Source organism: Hydractinia symbiolongicarpus, chromosome 4 (genome assembly GCF_029227915.1).
Source record: "Hydractinia symbiolongicarpus strain clone_291-10 chromosome 4, HSymV2.1, whole genome shotgun sequence".
NCBI classification, from domain to species: Eukaryota; Metazoa; Cnidaria; class Hydrozoa; order Anthoathecata; family Hydractiniidae; genus Hydractinia; species Hydractinia symbiolongicarpus.
This window is the reverse complement of record NC_079878.1, coordinates 6,531,891-6,554,390: the sequence shown is the minus strand read 5'-3', so window position 1 is coordinate 6,554,390 and position 22,500 is coordinate 6,531,891. Positions and strand designations below refer to the sequence as shown.

The window sequence follows — 22,500 nt, the reverse complement described above, 5'->3', positions numbered from 1 at the left end:
TACTTTGCTTCTTGTTATATAATTAGAATTTGTATAATATGTATTATATATTTAGTTATAAAAAAATAATCAACAACAGGTAAAAAACAAATGGAAGAATGAGTGTTCGTAAAAAAGATGATGATTTAGTAAATAATCCTTTTGTTGCGTTGTTTCCAAACATTGAACACGCAAAACAATATGTCGAAGCAACTCGTGTTGGTTTGGAACAAAGTAAAAAGTTAATTCCACAAGTGCCTGTCGAAACAACTGAAGATAAAAAAACAAAAAGGGAGGATAGTGTTTCTTCCAAACATATCAAGAAATCAATATTGCAAGCAAAAGATATGATCATTAATGATTACCTGCAAAGAATATTTTTAGTCACTGTCAATTGTGGTAAGACTTACTTTAACATACAATATTTTTTAAGTAATAACGAAAGCTTTATGTTGTTTAACAAAAATCAAATGTTTATTATGGTACTATATATATGTAAAAAATAAGTGATAAAAAAGTATGAATAGTTTGACAAAGATTTTTAATATCTTCGCACTGATAATGATATTCCTGCGTGTGAGGATCAACCTCGTGGCACTGAAATATTGAAAAGTGTGTATCGGGTTTCTTTACATCAATAATATTAAACTTTTTGCAGCATACAAATAGTTTTACACAGAAAATACTTGTTGCTAGGATCTAAAAATTACAAAGTTGTTTTGTTTGCATGTAGCATAACCATTCCTCTGCTTCAATGAAAATCTATAAAGTGCCTTTTCCAGCTTGTTGTCTCCTGCATTTTCTGATTGTTAAATGTAAAATTCCCACTGGCTGAACACCATACCTAAAAGCCCTCTGCCACCTAAGGCTTAATCTTTCCATTTTTTGAGATGTATGTTGTTTGTCCAATTCTAATACAGCAAATCTATAACGGATATAGTTCTAGAGAGCAGTAGAGATTACTGAATTAATATTTCTTAGATGAAGAAAATAAAGGTGCAACACACCTTGGTGGATTACCTGCAAGATGTTTAAAATTAGATGAACTGTCTAAAGAATTGTCAGATGCTAAGGCTCCACTATTTCTTACTGTTGAAAACTTAAACCAGGTACTGATTTGCTAAAGTACTTGCACAAAAGTGATAGATATAGTTTTTTTTTTCTTTTACAAGTTTTATGCTTCTGTTGTGTATTAATTAGGCATTGTTGGAACGATTACAAATGACAGACACTGTAATTCACCTGTGCATACAGTCTGGTTCACGAGAGAAAGCGTTAGACGCTGTAATGGATGCACGTGAAGAGCTTCTTGTAAATTATTTATCAGCTTGTTATGCTCGACTTAATACAGAAGAAAATCACCTGACAAGGAAGATTGCTAAGGTGACTAAACATGTCTTGTTAATATGTTATTTTGATATTTATATTTGACTTTTTAACACAAAATTTATATTTTTTGTACATAAATATATATTATTCACTTCTTTGTGTGTGTGTATGGTTAATGGTTGCCAAGATTAAGATTTAATATGCAGGACTAAAAATCGACCCTTAGTTTAGAATGGCGTAGTTGGGCTTTTTAATCATTCAATGCATCTGACAAGACCTGGATATAATAAACCTGTTAAATTCAGTTCTGTTAAATTCTCCCACTTTTCAACTAATTTATGTTGGTCTTCTGTGTAATTTCAAGAATATTTATTCCATGGATGAAGTATTTCAAACTACAATTTGTGTTGGTATTCGTTAGCTTTTTCCGTGTGTTTTTCAGCTATGCTTGAATAATGTTTCTGTATAACAGTGTCACCTAGAACACCTTTGGATAGCTTTGATACTTTGTTTAACATAGGATAAATCATTTTTGGAAGAAATAACAGATATCAGCAATAAATGCAGAAAGTTGATCTTATCTTTCACTGGGTGAGTATGATGTTTTATATTTGTCAAATTTACGTCGTTATATGTTTCTAATTTTACCCTTGATTACTTTGAGTGTATCCAGCTTGCCAGGATTATTTTTTATCATTGTTTTCTAGGAGCATTTTATTACAACCAGAAATTTTCCCTACAAACAATCCACATCATCAACTTTTCAGTGTGCTTACTTCCAGTTCCTGTAAGTTTAATTTGCTTCTAATAAAATCATTGTTTTTAATATAAAAACTAATAATACAATGTCGAGTCAAAGGTGAATTTTCGAAAAATTGTTTATGTTGTATCATAATGTTATTTCTGTGATTCATTATTTTCTGAAACAACTGGATGAAGATTTTTAAATATTCTCCTTTTATTCTTTTACTTTTGAAACATACCACATTGCTGTAAACTGTTGGTCCTGTTAATACAGTAAGAATCATAAACATTAAACCTTAACCAATATGTTTATCTTGTTTCAGCTGAACCATTTTTACTTGAATATGTGCAAAAACTAGTTGAATCATACACAGACCCGGATGATTTGGTATGTTCAAAAATATCAAATTTTAATTCATATCTAAGTTTTATGTACTTAAACCATGTTAATTTTCTATAGAGAACAATGTTTGCTCCAGTACTAAACCTTATTGCACAAAAGGCGAATCAGCTTGTTCTATTTAACCCAGAGGTCATAGCACTTCTGGATGCACTGATTTTTTTCTCAAAGGATGTCACACTAACTTGGGTAAGTAATTTTATTGATAAGCCATAAGCCTTAGTATCAGAACAATTTGCAATAACAGCAAGTTTGTAGTATCTTTAGGATAATGTTATAAATGTCACGAAAAAGTTTATATTAAGTGCAGTTTCTTTTGGATATAAAATTTAACCCAATGGTTCAAAATTTAAATCTTTATATAATAACGTTTATGCTTATTTCAAATTATAATAACTATTATAATTATTAAACTATATCAAATCTACAAAAAGATACTAAAATATACATACAAAACTTTACAGGTGCATATTTCTAAAAATTATTGATAATAAATAATAACTTAAAAATCATGTTAAAAATATTTGATAAATGGCTACAAAATTAAACAAAAAGTTTTTTTGTCCTTTTTTTACGTTTACCTTGACCAGGTACGGATGTGCTATGATAAATATTTACCTATATGTATACACACCATCCGGATAAACTGTCTGAGTTCATCACTAATATATTGCTGCACATAGTGTAGTGGTTTCGTCTGCGGCTCCCAGTTCTGGGGACCGCAGATCGAATCACTAACATACTGCTTTGCAGTATGTTAGTGATGAACAAAGTAGTTCTTCTTCAATATACCTTGACCAGGTTTAAAATTGATATTTTCCTTTAAAATTGACACTAGTTCTTTCTTACATTGTCATCTTTATGAGTTAAAGGGTGATGTTGAATCTGTATTTGATTTTAAAAGTAGTTTTTTTTCGTCCTTAAGATCTTCACATCATAGAAATTATGGTGCCTTACTTTAGTATCAAAAACCTGTCAATGCATTCACACTAGATATTATGGAGTGGAATTGACCAGCATAACAATATGCCAGGAAAGAGCTATTTTTCTTGTTCTGGCCCTCTTAAATTGTGAGTGATGTCTAAAAAACTAGTGTTCACTAGGTCAGCAAAAACCAAATGTAGGTCACCAGCACCTGATGATCATTGGAAATAAAAACATTTCTGCTAAATTTATTGACAAAGTAAAATAAAAATATTTTTTTCAAAAAAGATTTATATTTTTAGATGGTTCTTAAAAGCAAGTATTGGTTACCGCCTGCTCTTCAACCAGGTGGGAACGTCCGATATATAAAAGGTTCCTCATTCGAACAAGAGACTATATTGGGATGGTTTTTAAGATTGTCATCTCTACCAAAAGATTTTAATGCATCTGTTCCGGTAAGTTTGATTGTATATAATATTAACTGGAAAGAGTTTCACACTTATAACATCAGTGTTAACTTAAAGAATGTGAAGTTCTAATTATTTGATGCCATTTTAAAAGTGCTCTTCCTTTTAGGAGCACTTTTTAGAGCCCTCTCGACAAAGTGAAGCTGAAATGAATGCAATTACTGAAAATATACGTCGTCAAATTGATATAATTGTAAACAAAGTACACGAACTTGTTTACAATCTTGTGCAAAAACCGGAAGCTCAACATGAAGTTTTGTATTGGTTTGGAATTTGTCTCAGCACCAATACAGCAAGGTTTCAGGTTTGTGACTCAAAAAATTCTGTATTAACCTTTAGACTAGGGAACAGCCCCACAGTTGGAGTGCCATAATTCCAGAGGGCTATGTTGTTATAAAGTGATCACCATTTTATAGAAAGTTGGTGAATTGGACTACCCAACGGTACCATACATGTACCAACTAGGTCTTTCTTTTGCCACTAATTGCAACTCAAATTTTAGAAAACTAATTATTTTTTAGTCAAAACAAGGTCTTTTTAAAGATGTGTGTGTATTCTGAGGGTTAATTTTGATATTTTTACGCAAAATTTTTTCTGTTGTGTTGTATAGGAAATGTATTTTTGCATAGTTAATTTTTTTGTTGTGTTTTTGCTAGATGATGTATGATCCGACTACCAATTGTAACTGTGGTTTCTTCTTAAATCTCACTCATTTGCTGCTAAAATTTTGTCAACCATTTCTCTCACCTTCTTCAAAATTACTATTAAAAGTGGACTGTCGTTATGGTGCTGCTTCTGCTACACGTGAATCTATATCAAAATTAGACACACCTTTACACTCTGTTGGATTGGACAAACTGACACCAATGATCCCGAAACCAGATCACAGTAAGTTTTAATCTGAGTCTTAGCTGAAAAGAACCATGCTATTTTATAATTAAACTTTTAGATATTGAAGGAAAAATTAGCTTTTTGTTGTAAATATATAGGGCTCTATTTTTTCAATTCTATACCAGTTAAAAATAATTTTGTTAATGTTGTGCTACAATTGTAGACTAAAAAATAAGTAATTGATAATGCAAACCGGTAAGTAAATTAGCAATCATTGACAACTGAACTTTGATATATCAACAACAAAATGCTATCACTGCTATTATGTACTGCATAAATATATAAAACTTTTATTTCCTGCTAATGCAAGTATAATAATCATATAGTGGAGTGCTAACTAAGTGGTTACTGGGTAAATCAAATTGTTTTAAAATGGTAGACACGACAAGTTATTTTGAATTTCTACTGATCACGATGATAAAATATTTTCAAGCACAAGAAAAAATATTGTATTCGTTCTGAAATTTAAACAGCTGTTTCCCTTTGACTTCTTGCATATGTAGACCTTTTTTTTTCTGTTTTAGTTCCACCAATACTTGCTAATAACATCAAATTCAAATTTGTATCCGAGATGTTCTTTTTAACACAGTTATGCTATAAACTTGGTATGGTATTTTCGGCTATATTTTTAAGACTTTTAATATTTTTTTACAAAAATTATGTCTGTTCACCTATCCCTCTGTATGTGAAACTGTAGTCGTGGTAAAGGACACACAGAATTTTAATCATTGAATAATCATTGAATAATGAAAGCAATATATTTTGTTTTACATATGTATTTTGTTTTACATATGTACTTATTTTGTTAAAAATCACTTGAAATGTTTTATAGGCTATATGAAAACATATGAAAAATACCAAGACGTAATGAAAAGATTGCAAAAGGTATGCAAAATCCTTCAACTGGTTTAAGGAGACAGTCTCAGCCCTTTGAATCCATGACGTTATTTATCTTTTGCCCTCATGAATGAGAATGACCTTGACAACAGAACTTCCCGGTAGTGGGTTTTACACAGCACAGTTTTTACATACATATTATAGACAGAAAGTTAAAATTCTAAAATTAAAATATTTATTTTTTGCATCATTAAAATCTTTTACAGCAACAAAATTTTTGCTTTCACGATTTTTGTTTTGCTATTAAAGCTGTCCTTGAGGATGGCAAAGTCTTGTCATTAAACATTTTTGCTAATTCAGCGTGCTGTGATCTATCCTGTCATCTTTCCAAAATGATTTCTAGCTATTTCAAGTCAAGTTTATTCAGATTTTTCGCTAAAAACATTTCTATCAAATGATATAACAGAAAATGAGCAAATTTTTAAGAATGTTATTTAGAGTTATCATACAGTACTGGAATTAGGGCGCAGATACGCGGTACTGTCGCGATAGTATAATTTTTTAGCATCGTGGAAGTCGCAATCTGTCATGGGGTTGGCTTTCACAATGCATCGTGTTTTTCGCGATCCACATCGCGACCGTCATGATACATCTTTAAACATTATAATAATTATTTAATGTCATGAGGGAACAGCATTAAGGATACTGTCACCCCCTTTAGGGTCATTTTTTTTAAAAGAAATATTTTTTGTAATTTTGATTCTTTGGCATTATTTCCTGATATTTTTAAAAAAAGAATCAAAAATATTTATTGTTAAGAGGGATAAAATGAAGAAAAATCTTCTTTATCTTTCAGTGTTTTCAATAGTGTGCTCAAAGTTTAAAATTCCTCAAATATAATTCATCATCATCATCATCATTCTTAGCTTAACGTCCGTTTTCCATGCTAGCATGGGGTCATTAATATACCCCATATTAATGACCCTCTTCCAATCTGATCTAGACTGTGTTAGATCTAAACTCTACTTCCTCTGTATCAAGTCTGTCTTTATAACCTCCTGCCAAGTCTTTCTCGGTATGCCTCTGGGCTTTGCCCCAGGAACTATCAAGTCTCTACACTTTCTTACCCAATTATCCTCCTCCATTCTTTCCAAGTGCCCCAGCCAATTCCATCTTCTTATCTGGATAACATCTTTAATTCTACGGAGACTTAGCCTGCTTTATAGCTCATCTAAACTCTTTCTGTCTCTCAGACTGGCACATCCACCTAACCATTCTCATATCATTCCTTTCTAAACGGTCAAGATCATCCTGCTTCACTGCCCATGTCTCACTACCGTACAACATAACACTTCTTACACAGGCCTCATACAACCTACCTTTTACCTCAATTGACAGGGCTCTGCTAGTCAACAAAGGAAGTAACTCTCTGAACTTTTTCCAAGCAGAACCTATCCTGCAAGTAACACTTCTTCCAACACCCCCTTTACTGCCCAACATATCACCTAAGTAACAGAAGTTCTCAACTATCTCTAACGAGCCACTGTTGTACATCATTAAAGCTGGAAATAGTTCATTCTCTATAATCTCACCTTTGCAACGCTTGCATACAAACTGAATGTCAGCCCTTAACTTTCCACTAATACTACTGCACTTCTTATGTACCCAATGCTTGCAAGTCTGACAAAAAATTGAGTTACCATCAACCCTTTTCCTGCAAACTCCACAAGGCCACTTTCGAACTACAAGGTCACACTTGGCTGCAATGCTACTAATCATGACTTTGGACTTTGCTGTGTTTACCTTTAGCCGTTTCTCTTCTAGTCCTTTCTTCCACTTCTCAAACTTTTCAACTAATTCTTCCATCGACTCTGCTATGAGAACCAAATCATCTGCATACAATAACTCCCATGGACAACCTGTTCTGAACTCCATCGACAGTGCTTCTAAGACTAGAATAAACAACAAAGGACTAAGTACAAAACCCTGATGTACACCAACATTTACACTAGATTCATCACTAAGTGAATCGTTAATCCTGACACGACTTGTAGCATTGCTGTACATAGACTGTACCATCGTAACTAGCCACTCATCCACACCTAATTTTCTCATAGCCCACCAAATAACTTTACGTGGCACTCTATCAAAAGCTTTCTCTAAATCTACAAAGGCAAAATGGAGATTCTTTCTCTTTCCTAAATACTTTTCCTGAAGCCGTCTGAGTAAAAATATTGCATCTGTAGTGCCATGCCCTGGAACAAAACCAAATTGCATCTTATCTATATCAATTCTTTCTCTAAGTAACTTAACAATCACTCTTTCAATAACTTTCATTACTTGATCAACCAACATCAAACCTCTATAGTTACTCCATTCTAATGCATCATATAATTAATCTGTATAATAATTAAAGAGAGTTGCATCTCAACACGTAACAAGGGAAACATTCACACTTTAATAATCTATACAAATAAAATACATTATTATTTATCATCTATACCTTTATAATTTATTTCTTTATTTTTTTCTGTTTTTGTTATGTTATTTTATCCTGTTGTCTGTTTAACAAGAACTAGACCCAAAGTTCTGCGAAAACACTTTACTTTTAATTTTATATAAATAATTATTCATAACGTTTAAGTTGGTGTAACCATGATTCTTGCAGGTAAAAGCAAAGGTCTTTGATTTGCTTTTTCTTGAATTAAAATTTTCAGTCGTAACGGTATATATTTTTGTCGAACTCTCCCCTCCATCTTGTCAAACACTTCCCTCCATCTTGTCAAACACTTCCCTCCATCTTGTTGAAATTGTACGAAAAAAAGTTGTTGAGACAATTATATCTTTGGCTACAAAACTTTGTTTTTTCCAACGCAGAAAGTGAGGAAAAATGAGTTATTGATCTATCTTGCTTAAAAATAGATAAAACAGCTATTGTAACACAAATTATGCTATATTTTTGCACTTGGAAAGAATGGAGGGGGATAATTGGGTAAGAAAGTGTAGAGACTTGATAGTTCCTGGCGCAAAGCCCAGAGCCAGACCATGAAAGACTTGGCAGGAGGTTATAAGGACAGACTTAATACAGAGGAAGTTGAGTTTAGATCCAACACAGTCTAGATCAGATTGGAAGAGGGTCATTAATATACCCCGTCCAACCCATGCTAGCATGGAAAACAGACGTTAAGCCGAGAATGATGAATGGAGATGATTTGGAACCACATGCTGTTTTGAGTAAAGAAAGCATTTTTTTTTAGAGTTGAATAAGAGTTTTGCAATGATATTTTTTTCAACGAACAAAAATTTAACTGAGGGGAGTGTTCGACAAAATGAACTGGAAGGGTGAATTTTTGTATATAATTTTTTTTTCAACTTTTTGTATTTTTTTATAAAAATATTTTATCATCATTCTAGAGATAATTTATTCGACTTTCAGAATATATATATTTGCTAGGGTTAATATAGCGAGCAGAGGGGATATTTTAAATATACTGAGTATGTGTGTCAGGGGGTTACCGTATCCTTTAATATTAATAATATTTTTTGTTGTTGTTGTTTTTTTAAATCAAAAATATTTTCTTCGTCATAAGCTTCTTTCTTGTTTTAACGACTCCAACTTAATTAGTTGTTCTATGGAGAAAAAAACATAATATCAAGCAAAAAAGTTTTTTTTAAAAAAAGGAAAACAAACAAAAATCCCATCTCGTAAAAAAGTTTATTATTGCTGTAACACCCTCCTTCGTTATGATTATTATATATGTTTAAAGTTTAAATTACGCTAACTAAAATATCTAATATTCAAGACTTTTAGTCAATACTATTTAGGAAAAACAATAAAAACAAGGTAGAATATTCTGTTAGGAATTTTAAATAATTTAATGCTGCGAAAGACTAAATATTCTCGAAGCCGAGAAGGGTCAATCCACAAATATATTTCAAATCTACAAATATATTTCAAATCTACAAATACATTTCAAATCCACAAATATATATTCGAATTTGAATTTTAAATCCACAAATATGTTTTAAATCCACAAATAAATTTCAAATCCGCAGATGTTTTTCAAATATGCAAAATAATTTCAAATCCACAAAAATAATTTATAAATCCAATTATCCCAGGGCCCTGCCCCTGGATCTAAGGCCCTGCATATAGTCATGTGTGCTCGACATGATTTGTAAACAAACATGGAGGACCGTTTTTGTTCGTCATGTGGAAAGAAAATCAAATTTTGTGGTGATTATTTCTGCTTGTATTGTGGAAAGGAAATAAGAAAGAAAGCAGAAAATTGACATTGATAGACTATCAACGAATTAAGTCAAATGAAAGAACATCACGATTCTGAAAGAAAGAGGCCAATACAGTCAACAAAGAAGAAAGTACTGGTGATGATCTAGGAAGAAATAGTAGTAACATGGTTTTTAAAAGCAAGAAAGCAAAGATTGTATCTTTACATAGTAAAACATCTACGGAAAGTGTTGTTATTAATGTTGAAATTATAAGAGAGAATGAACAAGGATTGCTCCATAGGGATGCCAAACAAAAATCATGCAGACCATGACCAATTTTTCTGTGGTCTAGAAGAATATGTCTTGCTATACCCCGACATGAAGGTGGTCGAAATGATAAAAACAGCTTTTGCTGTTGACAAATACAAAAAGGAGCTAGCTAAACCATTTTCAAAAGTAGACCTTTATTTATGCAAAGGATGCAATTTACAATCTGCAACAACTCGGAAACTTCTTGATGCCTCAAAAAGTCCAATTGATATTACTTTGGATGATACTTTGAGCGAAAGTGAGGACAATAAAAATTTTAACCCCGATGTATTCATAAATGAATATAGTGCCGATCCTATTCATGAAGAACAAGCCAGCGGTAGTGGTACTGGCAGTGTGAAATATGGTTTCTTCCCCATATGCAATAAAAGATTCTCAGTAATTGAAGCACATGCAGATAGTGTTTGAAGTATAAGAACAATAGAGTCATTTTTAATGTATTTACATTAGCTTACAGAAGAAGTATGTATATAACAAAAAGAAACTATGTTCCTGCAGAAATAATATTATCGTATATTTGTCTTGCTTTTTACTAATCATGAGGAGCATAGTGTAGCCAAACTGTCCAAAGACATTGTTGAAATATTCAACTAGTTCTTTGTCGCAGTCATTAAGAACATGTTCAGTTTCCTCATGTACGTTTCTTTGTTGAAGAAGGCCAAAACTTTCTGGAAGATAAAACATTTCATCAAGTATTTCGCATATTTTAGCATTCCTTGTATTTCTTATAGTGTGTGAATTCCACTCGTCTCTCGTTTTGTCTAACTCTGATTGTATTAACCATGAATAGCAAAACCAAAGCGCATTCCATTTGAAAATGATCACTTACACAAAGTGCGTCACTTTCCACCATATCTTTGAAATAGTCAATTACCCAAGTTGTGTACGTTCGCTTAAAATAAGACCATTAATTTCCAATCCTTTGATTAGACTGTGAAGTTCCATATTAATGTGCATTAACATTGTTATAAATAAGTGACTGTTTACTTGCCATTATACCATTTTCAGTACCACAATCAGTATCCTCACTATATCTGGACAAATTTTAAATTTGTCAAGAGCGTTTGGGAAAAAGTGAGCAGGTATTACAGGATTATTATTGGTACGAAGGCTTCAACTTGTCATAGCCATCGGCATGCCATAGAGCATTTGGGCCAGGTGAATTGTAAACTCTACGTATAAGTTACCGCGCTTCTGTTATGAGAGCCTATAGGATCGATTTCCCTAACAACTTTCTTAACATCATCACATTTTATTGAAATGTCGTGTATCACACGTAGCTTGTTCCAAATGCTACGATAACTCTTGACTCTATTTGTAATTAAAATTTTGGTTTTGATAATTTGACGAATTGAAGAATCCACATCAGGTTTTTCATTCCTTTTCAATCCCCTCAGTCTTTGACGCTGTTTTAAAGTGCTGACACTGATATCAATCTTGTGGTAATTTTTTAAATACATAACTATCTTTTTGTACTCATTTGCCTTATTAAAGTAATATTTAATAACATCTTCCACACATTTGTTGTGTGTTGCAGTTTCAGTTTTTATTTCACGTCTTTCCATTCTACAATTAGAACAGAACAACTCCTTTAAGTAGAATTTTCTTCCACAACGAAAGCAAAAGCATGCACTTGCAGCCGTTAATATGCCATTATAGCCACAAGGCTTCGCTGATCGAAATAATTTGTGGATTTAAAATATGTTTTCGGATTTGAAATATATATGTTGATTTGAAATATATTTTCGGATTTGAAATTATTTGTGGATTTGAATTATATTTTCGGATCTCAAAAAAATTCTGTTACTGATTTGAAATATATTTATGGATTTGAAATATATTTTTTGGTTGACTCTTCTCAACTTTCGTAAAATTTTGTCAACTAAACTATAGTCTGTAAAAAGATTTTGCACTTAAATTAGTTTTTCTTATAATACTGCGCAAAAAACATTAAAAAAACACTAAACTTTTGTATCAAAATAAATTTTGTTTTTTCATTATTTTAAGTTGGAGAAGAATAACTTGCTGTATAAATTTTGAAACAACTCAAGTATGTTCTGTAAAACTTTCAAAACAGCACAAAAATAATTCTTGCTGTATAGCCATATTTGCTATATTTGTTGAGTGTAGGCACATTCCTTCAATAAAAACAATTGTTAACAGCTAATTGTGATGCATTGCTGGCTTCAATAAAAAGGTCAAAATTAAACTGATTTTAGAGAGATGTTTTTCAAAAAAAGCAGAAATTATAGTTCTAAAAAGGTGACTCTTAAATCATGTATGCTACATCCACATATAATTGATATTTCATGTAAAAACGTCTTAATACACATATATTTATATATACCAGATATTATTAACTACACACCATGTTTGATAGCTCGAGTTTTTGAATCTCTCTACTTTCTAGATCATTAATCAGTTTCTTTAAATCTGCAATTAATTTCAACCGTCTGTTTTCTAAATCAACAGATTTGCAATTTTTGCTTTCCACTCTCCTGCTATTGAGTTTAGTTTTCATGAATTTAATACACTCTGTCAAAATTGCTACTGAGACAAGAAAGCCTGCAACAATTGTAGTATATAATATCTCACCACTATCTGTTTTCTCAAAAATCTTTGTGAATGCCCTAATGTGGTAAAGTTTTGTAGTTAATGGTGGAATGTATATAGCTTCTATACTTTTGCGTTGATCTGCATTTACCAGTGCATTTGTCGAACAGTTCTTTGACAGGATAAAAATGTTTATGGGCATCAAAACAGTAAGAATTCTCTCTACAATTAACTCATCAGATTGTTTTTGGTTGAACAAAACTGCTGCAACATTTGCATCTATTAATGCAGCTTTCACCTTTCTTTCTTTTACAGCATTTAAAACTTCTTCATACGTCTCAAGTTCTATTGGTTTTGCATGTAATTGTTGTGTAACCAATTCTGTTTCGGTAGATTTTGATAAGACTGACACATGGTGGCCTTTCGTATCCACTGCCTGTTGAAGCTCCTCGAGAACAGTGGCTGTAATCATGGAAGTCATCATTAGGCCAAACACCATCCATATAATTATTATTGTCTTTGTCACGAAATGCTTAACAACGATATCACCATATCCTACTGTTGTCATTGTGACAAAACAGAACCAAAAGCAGGTCCATAGGCCTTCGCTAAACGTCTTTGGGATGTTTTCATTAATTTGATGTTCCAGCAGCCACACTGCTGTTGCAACAATAATGGCCACAATAGCTGCAAAATATATTACAACATAACATTGACTTATAGCACTGAAAAATTTGACAAGTAACAAGTTGTCGTTGCTGTGGACTATAACAGCTGCTCGTTCAGAGTTAACTAATGTCTTGATGCTAAAATTTTTGTTGACCTCGTCTAAATGGGCGAATGAGGAAGCTCCAATGACAATCAGTTGTTTTTCGTCTCTAGTAATATTTAAATTTCGAAGCATACGTTCTGTGTCATTCTGTAAAATTAATCCTACAAGTTCTTCATGTGTTTTTATAAGATTGACGTCATCATGTACTATTTTAGTGAATTCATTCTTTTGCAAGCATATATTTTTTGAAGTTTGTAAAAGAGTCATGATGATTCCTGTGTGGTGTTCATCTTTACGAAAGCTGGCTTGCAGATAATATGGTGGATTTGTTGTCCATGTAATCACTCTCACTGATTCAATTTGATTTTGCTCAGATAGATGTATACTCAATGTAAAACAACAAATATAAATGTTAACCATCCATTTCATTGTTTTCTTCATCTTTTTTATTTATGTTCAAAATTCTCGTGTCCATATTTTTTTTGACGTTATGATTTTTAGGTGGTTATTATTTTCAAATGAAGTAAGTTTTTGACCTTTCTAAATATGTCTTCTATTATTAATCTTTTCATTTTACATGTGTACTCTACATAGTTTTTTCAGCTATGAATTTATATTCAAGTTTGTATAGCTATTAGTAATTTTTTATATTGCTTATTCACTATTATTTCTAGTTGAAAAAAGTAGTAGTAAATATTACAGGCTTCTTCAGGGAGCACGGTTTTGCAGTTAATCCGTTTTAACTTGATTCTTTAAATTGTGATTTTTCTGCAAAAGTGATTTAAAATTTCGCAAACATTTTTCTTGAATACCAGTATAGTGAATAAAATAAGATAAAAAAAAATAAAATCAGGAAACTGTCTATTTTTTCAATAACGTTTTTTCCCACCTCTCATTTCACACCATTCAAAATCGCAATAACTTTAGTTTGGCAATATAACCCTTGTACATAGGTGAATATTTATCATAGCACATTTATATATTAAATATTCACCTATGTATACACACCATCCGGATAAACTATCTGAGTTCATCACTACCATATTGCCGCACGTAGTGTAGTGGGTTCGTCTGCGGCTCCCAGTTATGGGGACCGCGGATCGAATCTCGCTCACTGCCAGGCAGTATGTTAGTGATGAACAAAGTAGTTCTTTTTCAGCATAACCCTTGTAGTTAGGTATGCTGAGTGAGAAGCACACAAATGTGATTATCAAAAATAATGTAACATTTTATTTATTTATTTTATTGTAAACTATGCAAAAATCGAATTTACATGACATAACACTTGCACTGTTATTTGTCTTTAGTTATATTTAAATGACTGATCAAAGTTTAAAGATTTTTAAAGATGTTTGCGTTAAGTTTATAATGTGTTTCATGCTTGAACATTTCATTGCAACACAAGCAATAAAGTGTTTGGAAATAAAAACTGCACTGAAATAAATATATAGAATTGTTTGTGGTTTTTTATTGATATAATATACTTTGTTTTAGCTAAGCAACCTGTTCCAAGAAACACGTATGCAAGGTGGTGAAGACAGCATGGTGGAAAGCATGAAAAACGACTTTGAAAATGGTATTAGACGCCAGCTGGCAATAAAGGTAGCAGTACTGTTTTGGTTTGTTTGGCGCTTTTAGTCACTTGCTTTTACATTTTTGCATCGTGAAAATTAAAAAACTCTTTTTTTTTTTGGTCGCAATTTTTTTCCATAGACATTTAGCGTCTGCTTGAATTTTGCAAAAGACAAAGTGCAGCAAAGAATCCCAAGCATTTCAGCATTATCACTGTTTATTTTACCCAGTCACATTCAAAATTTGCCATAATCCTGTTTACCCTTCGCTGCATAGCGATTATGAAAAATTCTACAAAAGTTTTATAGAATTTACTTCCAGCAAGACGTTTTAAGAAAATAAGTAACCTTTTGTTGAAAGTCCTCTCACTTTTCTTTTATTTGTTGTGTATAACAAAGCTCTTCTCTCATTTGGATACTTTTCCTGTTTCATACAACAACCATTGTGCATTAGAAGGTCAACATCAATGTATTCAAATATTCTTGTGTTTGTAAAACCCCTTTTAATTTGACGCTACTGTAGCTGGTAATATATGACATGAGCACGGTTTAGCTGTTGTATTTTAGGCACATCTGATCAGCCCAAATCTGTCTGATCTGTCGACCAAGTTTTGTGTCGCTTCGTCTTACTGGTTAACACAACAAACATTAGCAGGAAAGGACTACTCAATAAGCAAACATAGGGAATTAAAGGCGAAATATCTAACAAACGAGGTGCGTTATTTGTTTAGGAATCTCATAGGCGAACATACAAATTTTGTACTAAATTTTATAAGGTTGATTTGTTGAATGTTCAGTGCTTGATGGATCGTACTTTCTTCCTTGTTATCAGGTTGCTGCTGCGTTAACAGTCGTTCCCGAATTTATTCCCGAAAATATCGGGGATACTGTTCGTATGTTGGGGTGAGTGCACTACTCTTAAATTGTTTTGGTATGTAAATTTACTCTGTTAAGAATAGAATGAAATTATTATTCACTCACAGATCAATACATGTTACTGTCTTTTAATAACATTTGACTTTTTGTTTAGATATTTTAACGAAGATGCGTTAGAACGATGCGAAGACTTGCATCACATTATGGAATTTTTTGCTGTTTTTTTAGGGTAGGTCTTTGTGTAATGGCCGCCGCCAAACTTACCCTCTCTGAATAAGGTGGATAGGACTTGCACAATCAGCTTTACAATCAATAAAAATAAATTTAATTAAATAACATATAGCAAATATAACTGGATCGAAATCAGAGAATAAATGCGGGATTTATATGAATGGAACGAGTCCAGACGTCCTTTTTTGAATGTTTTGCCATATATTGATTTTAGTTTTCTAAATGCAACACCGTGCACGTAGTAGAAATGTTTTTATTACATCTGTTTAATTTATACTTAATTTATTCTTTTCAGTGATTCCAGTCGCGTTAAGAATCCTCATTTGAGAGCGAAACTTGCAGAATGTTTAGCTGCGTTTCTACCTAAAGATCGTTCTAATCAATCCAACCTCTTCTCTTTCGTACGTACTTTTAAATATTTTTACTTGCAAGTTGTGTAGTTTCCCATGTAATTTTGTTAACTATTAAGTCATTTCAGTCTATTTCTGGCATGTGATTAACCTGATTGCCAGATGTTTGTTTGGTTTAATGTTTAAAGTTTCGCTAGTTTATCATTCAGAATATGCAAAAAAACACTGCTAACCTCTTACATCAAGTCTCCCCTTAATGTCTCCTCTCAATATCTTCTCTCAATGTCTCCTTTCGATGTCTTCTCTCAATGTCTTGTCTTAATGTCTCCTCTCAATGTCTCCCCTTAATGTCTCCTCTCAATTGTCTTCTCTCAATGTCTTCTCTCAATGTCCTAATTATCCAAATTTGCCATAAAAATATGTAAATGTTGCACAAGAAATTGTCAACTCCATGAGGGATGCTTTAAAATGTGAATTCCATTTGTAGGACTCATAAAACATAATATACTATCACTGAAGCTAGATAGAAACCATTCCTTAATACGTTATGTAAGTTCCCTTGAAATAAAATGCAATTACGTTTTTTTCTTTTTCTCTAGAGTTTCAGAAAAAAAGCATTTGAACAAAGTTCTGTCGTTCCAAAGATACTCCCGAAGTCTTTATTGCAGCTTTTTGTGGATATCGAATTCACGGGACACGCCATGGAGTTCGATCAAAAGTTTAGTAAGTGTCGATGATGACCTCTACTGATGTTCGATGCCATATTTTGTGTAAGCTTCAGAAAACGTTGCATCTATCATCCACTTTTGCATCTGCATATGGTATATACTTTTATTTAGCTTACCGTCACTACATGTATGAAATTTTGGAATATATATGGAACATTCCAACCTACCATGCTACGTTTAGAAAGTTATATGAAGAGGTAATATCCAGATTAAAGTTGACAAAATGTTTATGCTTGTTGCAAGAAGAACTTGTGAGGGAACTCTAATATAGTTTGTTTTAGACATAAAATTACCATAAAAAGACCTGTTTAAAAGTTTTGTTCAGTGATTATCTTCATTGTCGTTATTCTTGTTCAGACGACGCTTCAGTAAATTGACATTGACTTTTTTTTGTTTGTAGGGTAAAGTTGTGTACAAAAGAGATTTGAACTTCTCAGCTTTTCCAAGATTCATTAATCTGTTGGTGAATGATAGCACGTTTTTGTTAGACGAAGCTTTGCAGGTTAGTTTGTGGTGCAATTTCTGGAGATTTGTCTCGCCCACCTCTATCCTGTTTTACACGGGAGACCCTTGTTATCTTGTGAGATCCAAACTCTCTGTGCCAAAACTACACAGCTGTACATGAACTGTTGTAGTCTTCTCTTAATCGTTTTATATTTTCAGAAGTTGAACTTCAGTTCAGCCAATAAATAGGTTGGGCAGTTATTTTTTCATCAAAATGTTTAGTCTACCTTCTGCTTTAGTCCGGAATGTTCAAAGTTTTTTAAATACCTTATTTTTGAACAATTAACAAGCATAAAATAACGTTCACGAAATTAACAGGAATACCTATAGTGTTTAAGCTTTGTATTGCATCTACTAAAAAATATAGATCTACACTTTAATTACAGGTTTAAAATTAGCAATTTGCTTTTTTAATGTCCTGAATGTTCACGTTTTTTTAACGCAAAATTTAAAAAATTCGCGTTAATTTTGTGCCTGGTTAGTTTTCTAGAATAAGGCAGCATGCTATTTTTAAAATTGTTGGATAGGATGTGATGAGTTTTTGAAAGAGATTTTTCATGTTAACATGTTATGTAATGTATGCTGGCTGTTCCAACATTAATATTTGGATATTTAAGTTTGTGTTTTTGTAGAATTTAGTGATGATTAAAACGTTGCAAGAAGAAGAAGCAAGTGGACAATGGAATAATTTATCACAGGATGACAAAAAACAGGTTCGCACGCTTTTTTAAAGTCTGCTATATTAATATCCAAAAAATACATATTGTTCGTGAAACAACCGCTACAATTTCTAAAGCACGTGAGGAACTTTGGATTTAACATTTAAAATCCTCTTTCTTTGTTGTAGAAGGAACAAAACTTGGTGCAATTCGGTCATTTTGCAAGAGCGTACAACACGATGGCTAACGAAACAGTTCACGTTCTTTGCTACATCACAAGCGACATTCAAAAGTAAGTTATTTTTTTCCTTCAGTTAAAAGGTATACATATGATACATATAAAAAACTGGTATCAATGGAGAAGTACATATGATACATATAAGAAACTGGTATCAATGGAGAAGACCTGTTAAACATGAAAAAAGTAAAATTAATGCCTGAAAATCCTGGTAGCAGGCATTAAAAACAATGCCTGATACCAGACGTGGCAATGTGGAAAGATGAAAAAAAGGAGGTAGAAAACACGAAAAGCAGTCAAAAACATAGTTAAAAGAACTCATAGAAACTGTGGTGTAGCACTACAGGACCACAAAAGGTTATATTCTGTGCACAAGTTTCAATGATATTCTTTTCGCTTGTTAAACATTGTCATTGCAAGTGTTTCGACGCTCTGTCACCTGGTTATGGTGTTTGCAATTTATGATTATTTTGCATAAAATATTTATAAGCACAAGGAAGGAAAAGGGTTGCTCTTCGTTATCATCGGTCCATGTAATCAGCCGTTTTTTGTAGATAGCACACAAGCATTTTAAACTTCTCAAATGTGCACATCGAACGTATGACCTTGGACTATTTAATTGGACTAGCTTTAGATTAAAAAAAATCCGTTTTTTTTAGTATTAGCCTCTGGTGTGTGTGGCCACGCTTTATAGCTTTTATTTTTTATATATGATTAATAGCTACCAATTTAAGGTCGTTAAGTAATTCCCTTGTTAATACCGTAAGATAAGATATGTAAACGAATCTCGGAACGAATGTTGCACAATTTTTTTAGACCTTTCGCAAGTCCTTGCATGGCTGATAGTATGGCTGCATTTCTCAACTATTTCTACGTTCATTTAGTTGGGCCAAAACGGAAAGATTTAAAGGTATTTTCATGTTATTAGTGTTAAAACTTTGGTCCTTAGGAATGCATATGTGTATAATAATAATTCACCGAATGTTCTTTCCTGAAACGTAGCGAATATTTTATGTTTTATTCCGCAGGTCAACAACTTCAAGAAGTTTAATTTCAATCCAGCAAGTTTGGTGAAAAACATCACACTGATATATGTCTCGTTGGGTAAGGAGGAAGAATTTCTACGAGCTATCGTCAAAGATACTCGCTCGTATTCCGACGAGATTTTTTCAAGAGCTATAGATCTGGTGGAGTAGGTTTTATTTTCTTTTGTTGTTGTTTATTTCTGTTTAATGGTTTGACTTAAATGATGACTCAAATTTTGTTGTTCTGTCTGTCACTAAGAAACTGGAAGTAGCTAATATTATCAAATAAAGTCTTTGAACATAGATTTTAAATTTAAATAGACTCTCTCCCCTTCCTCTTTAAAAGGATTACTAGAAAGAAACATAGCAAGCAATTCAGAGGATTACATATTTTTAGACCTTTTTGTCCTTTGAAATCGTCCGTTATGAAAAATTCAACGGATTCGCCCGTCGTAAATAATGCGATTCTCAATTTTTCTCCTGTATTTCGTGCATCTTTAGCACGTGATTACTCTACTGGGTGTCAGAGATGAAGCTGCAGTGCAACAAATTTAAACAGGAAATGCGCGTATTGCTAATACAGAAAAAAAACACGGGTTTGACCTTTCCTATTTCCTGTGTACGTAGCACGACCTTTTCTTCACGCACAGACACACGCACAGACATAATACGGGTATTTTTAATATAGAGAGAACTTGTGAAAATGTGTAGAATGTAAGTAGTTGTTTCGTTTACATAGAGTGAATGTTTTCTTGCAGGCGCCTCGAAGGATGTCAGTTTTTGCAAAATGATCTTCGTAAACTCGCTAAAAAATTACATCATTTACATAAAGTGTTCCGAAAGTCAGAAGAAGAAATGCCAGAGGTAACATTAGCTTACATTATCTTATGTATAATGTCGCTGTTATTGCACATTTTTTTTAACCCGTCGTTAGTTAACACGGATTGGTTTATTTTCGGTCACGTCACGAAAAAGTAATTGAAATACAGATTAACGTGATTTAAATTAACGTGTTTTTCTTTTAATTCGCGTTATTGCAACGTTGCCGCATTTCCGTGAAATCTAGTAGTTTAAACAATAACTAGACAGTTTGTGTATTCGATAATCAGACAACCGTGTGTTTGTCTCACCCTAACAACTATTGATATACTTGATAAACTAATAGGCTAGCTTCAGGTTTGATCAAACCTCATTTCTTTGATGCGAGAAAGCTGACATGTTTCATTACTTATATTCTTGCATGTTCTAGCCTCCAGATGAATTTTTGGATCCCATCTCCTGCATGTTGATGTACGAGCCCGTGAAGTTACCTTCGTCTGGAAAAATTTTGTGCAAATCTACGATCGCCAAACATTTATTGAGGTATATATATGGTCGTGTCTTTTAGCTGATATTAAGTAAGCTTTCTATGAAAAAAATTTACATGTAGATATTTTGCCAAAGTTTGCCAAATGCTGTCTTCATTGATGAGATTACTTACTCAAGTTCTTCATGTGTTTGCAACCAAATCACATTTTATTCTAATCTGGTGGTTTTGCCCAACAGGGCGTTTCTAAAGTAGTTAGTTTAATGAAAAGGTCAGGGTAAGACGAGGCATACGTGTAACAGATATTCTATAGCACATCTTATCATTATAATACTGACTTTGATATTGGTTTCTATATTTTGTTTTAGTGATGAAAAAGACCCATTTAATCGAAGTCCATTGCGATTGGATCAAGTTGAACCCTGCTCTGAACTACAAGAACGAATACGGAAATGGATGACTGATAATAACGTGCAGCCGCCGGCATATACCGCCGAAGATTGCGGTGGATAAACCACTTAACATTAGAATATTCTAACTGCTGTAACCGAGTTTTCACTAGATCTCAACCACAACATCTACTCTCGCGCATGACTTTGTTAAAGATTTTTTTTAGTTATCACTCTGCAGAGTGTTCCATCGTGACACATGTTGGTCTTATAACACTCTTCGATAATAAAGCTACCGAACAACCTACATATTTAAAGGGTTTATGACAACGAGGTTTGTTGCATGGTGAATTTCAATACTACAAAATAGATTCTGTCTCTTAAGAATCCCTAGAAAACTCTCGATATCACGACCTATTACAAACGCTTGGTTTTACGAATTTCCTTCCCTCGTTAGGATTCGTTGTATCGAGAGTTTTCTGCGGTTAAAAAGGTTAGCTTTTATGCATTGGATTTTCTCAACATACATTTGGACTTTTTCATTTTGTACATACATGAATTATTTTAAGGATTATTTTTAGAATATGCTTTTGCTTGTTGTACCATTATTTATATATTTCTGGAGAAAGAAATTAAATATCACTAAGATGGCTGGTCCTCGTGAAGAAAATCTTCAGAAAGTCGTTAACAGGGATGTGCGAACAAGTAAAAGTCTAAATCGCGTAAAATTTACTATTTACCAAGCTGCTTTGAAGCTTTGATAAATTGATTAACGCCAGGATGGTCTTTTTGCTCTCAATCTCTCTTACATTCTTCTGGTGAAGTACAGCAAAATTATTTTGCAGGATTTTTGAGTGCGTATAAAATTGGCTTCCATCACGACATAATCGTGCATTCTGGTTGGTAGAGAATATAAACTAAACCACAGAATTTTAAGAAAGTCAAGAAAACAAACTTTGGCGTAACATTTTTTTCATTATTAAGCGTAGTTAAAAACAAACAAAAAAACTGCCATTTTCAACCCTGTGGGTCTTAAAAACTTTATTATTAATACTTATTCTACTAAATGAAAAATGGACCAGAACATCAACTATTGGGCGAAATTATTCTACATATTACGTACTGAGTGCCTGGTCATGCATTTTGCAGAGTAGAATATATATAACA

General features: G+C 32.7%; 2 protein-coding genes across 2 annotated transcripts; one reads left to right on the top strand and one right to left on the bottom strand.

The window, feature by feature from the left end:
- Window positions 1-37: 37 nt before the first annotated feature.
- On the top strand, window positions 38-21,979 carry LOC130641004 (ubiquitin conjugation factor E4 A-like). Its single transcript, XM_057447632.1, has 27 exons — window positions 38-378; window positions 961-1,088; window positions 1,180-1,362; window positions 1,829-1,899; window positions 2,016-2,095; window positions 2,376-2,440; window positions 2,513-2,641; window positions 3,679-3,831; window positions 3,953-4,147; window positions 4,500-4,731; window positions 5,259-5,339; window positions 5,567-5,619; window positions 14,951-15,058; window positions 15,595-15,741; window positions 15,860-15,930; window positions 16,058-16,132; window positions 16,430-16,535; window positions 17,084-17,207; window positions 17,324-17,409; window positions 17,613-17,714; window positions 18,349-18,429; window positions 18,564-18,667; window positions 19,430-19,523; window positions 19,642-19,805; window positions 20,397-20,502; window positions 20,888-21,000; window positions 21,313-21,979. The coding sequence occupies exons 1-27, from the start codon at window positions 99-101 to the stop codon at window positions 21,455-21,457; spliced, it is 3,276 nt and encodes a 1,091-aa protein (XP_057303615.1). The 5' UTR covers window positions 38-98; the 3' UTR covers window positions 21,458-21,979.
- On the bottom strand, window positions 12,231-13,934 carry LOC130641006 (uncharacterized). The gene has a single exon (XM_057447634.1). It carries the CDS (start codon window positions 13,895-13,897, stop codon window positions 12,488-12,490), a length of 1,410 nt encoding a protein of 469 aa, XP_057303617.1. The 5' UTR covers window positions 13,898-13,934; the 3' UTR covers window positions 12,231-12,487.
- Window positions 21,980-22,500: the final 521 nt, after the last annotated feature.

Coding starts and splice junctions, on each gene's coding strand:
- LOC130641004 (XM_057447632.1), top strand. CDS start 99: ATGAGTGTTCGTAAAAAAGATGATGATTTAGTAAATAATCCTTTTGTT. Junction 2,096..2,375: donor TGTGCTTACTTCCAGTTCCT/GTAAGTTTAATT, acceptor ATCTTGTTTCAG/CTGAACCATTTTTACTTGAA. Junction 17,410..17,612: donor TTAGAAAGTTATATGAAGAG/GTAATATCCAGA, acceptor TTTTGTTTGTAG/GGTAAAGTTGTGTACAAAAG.
- LOC130641006 (XM_057447634.1), bottom strand. CDS start 13,897: ATGAAGAAAACAATGAAATGGATGGTTAACATTTATATTTGTTGTTTT.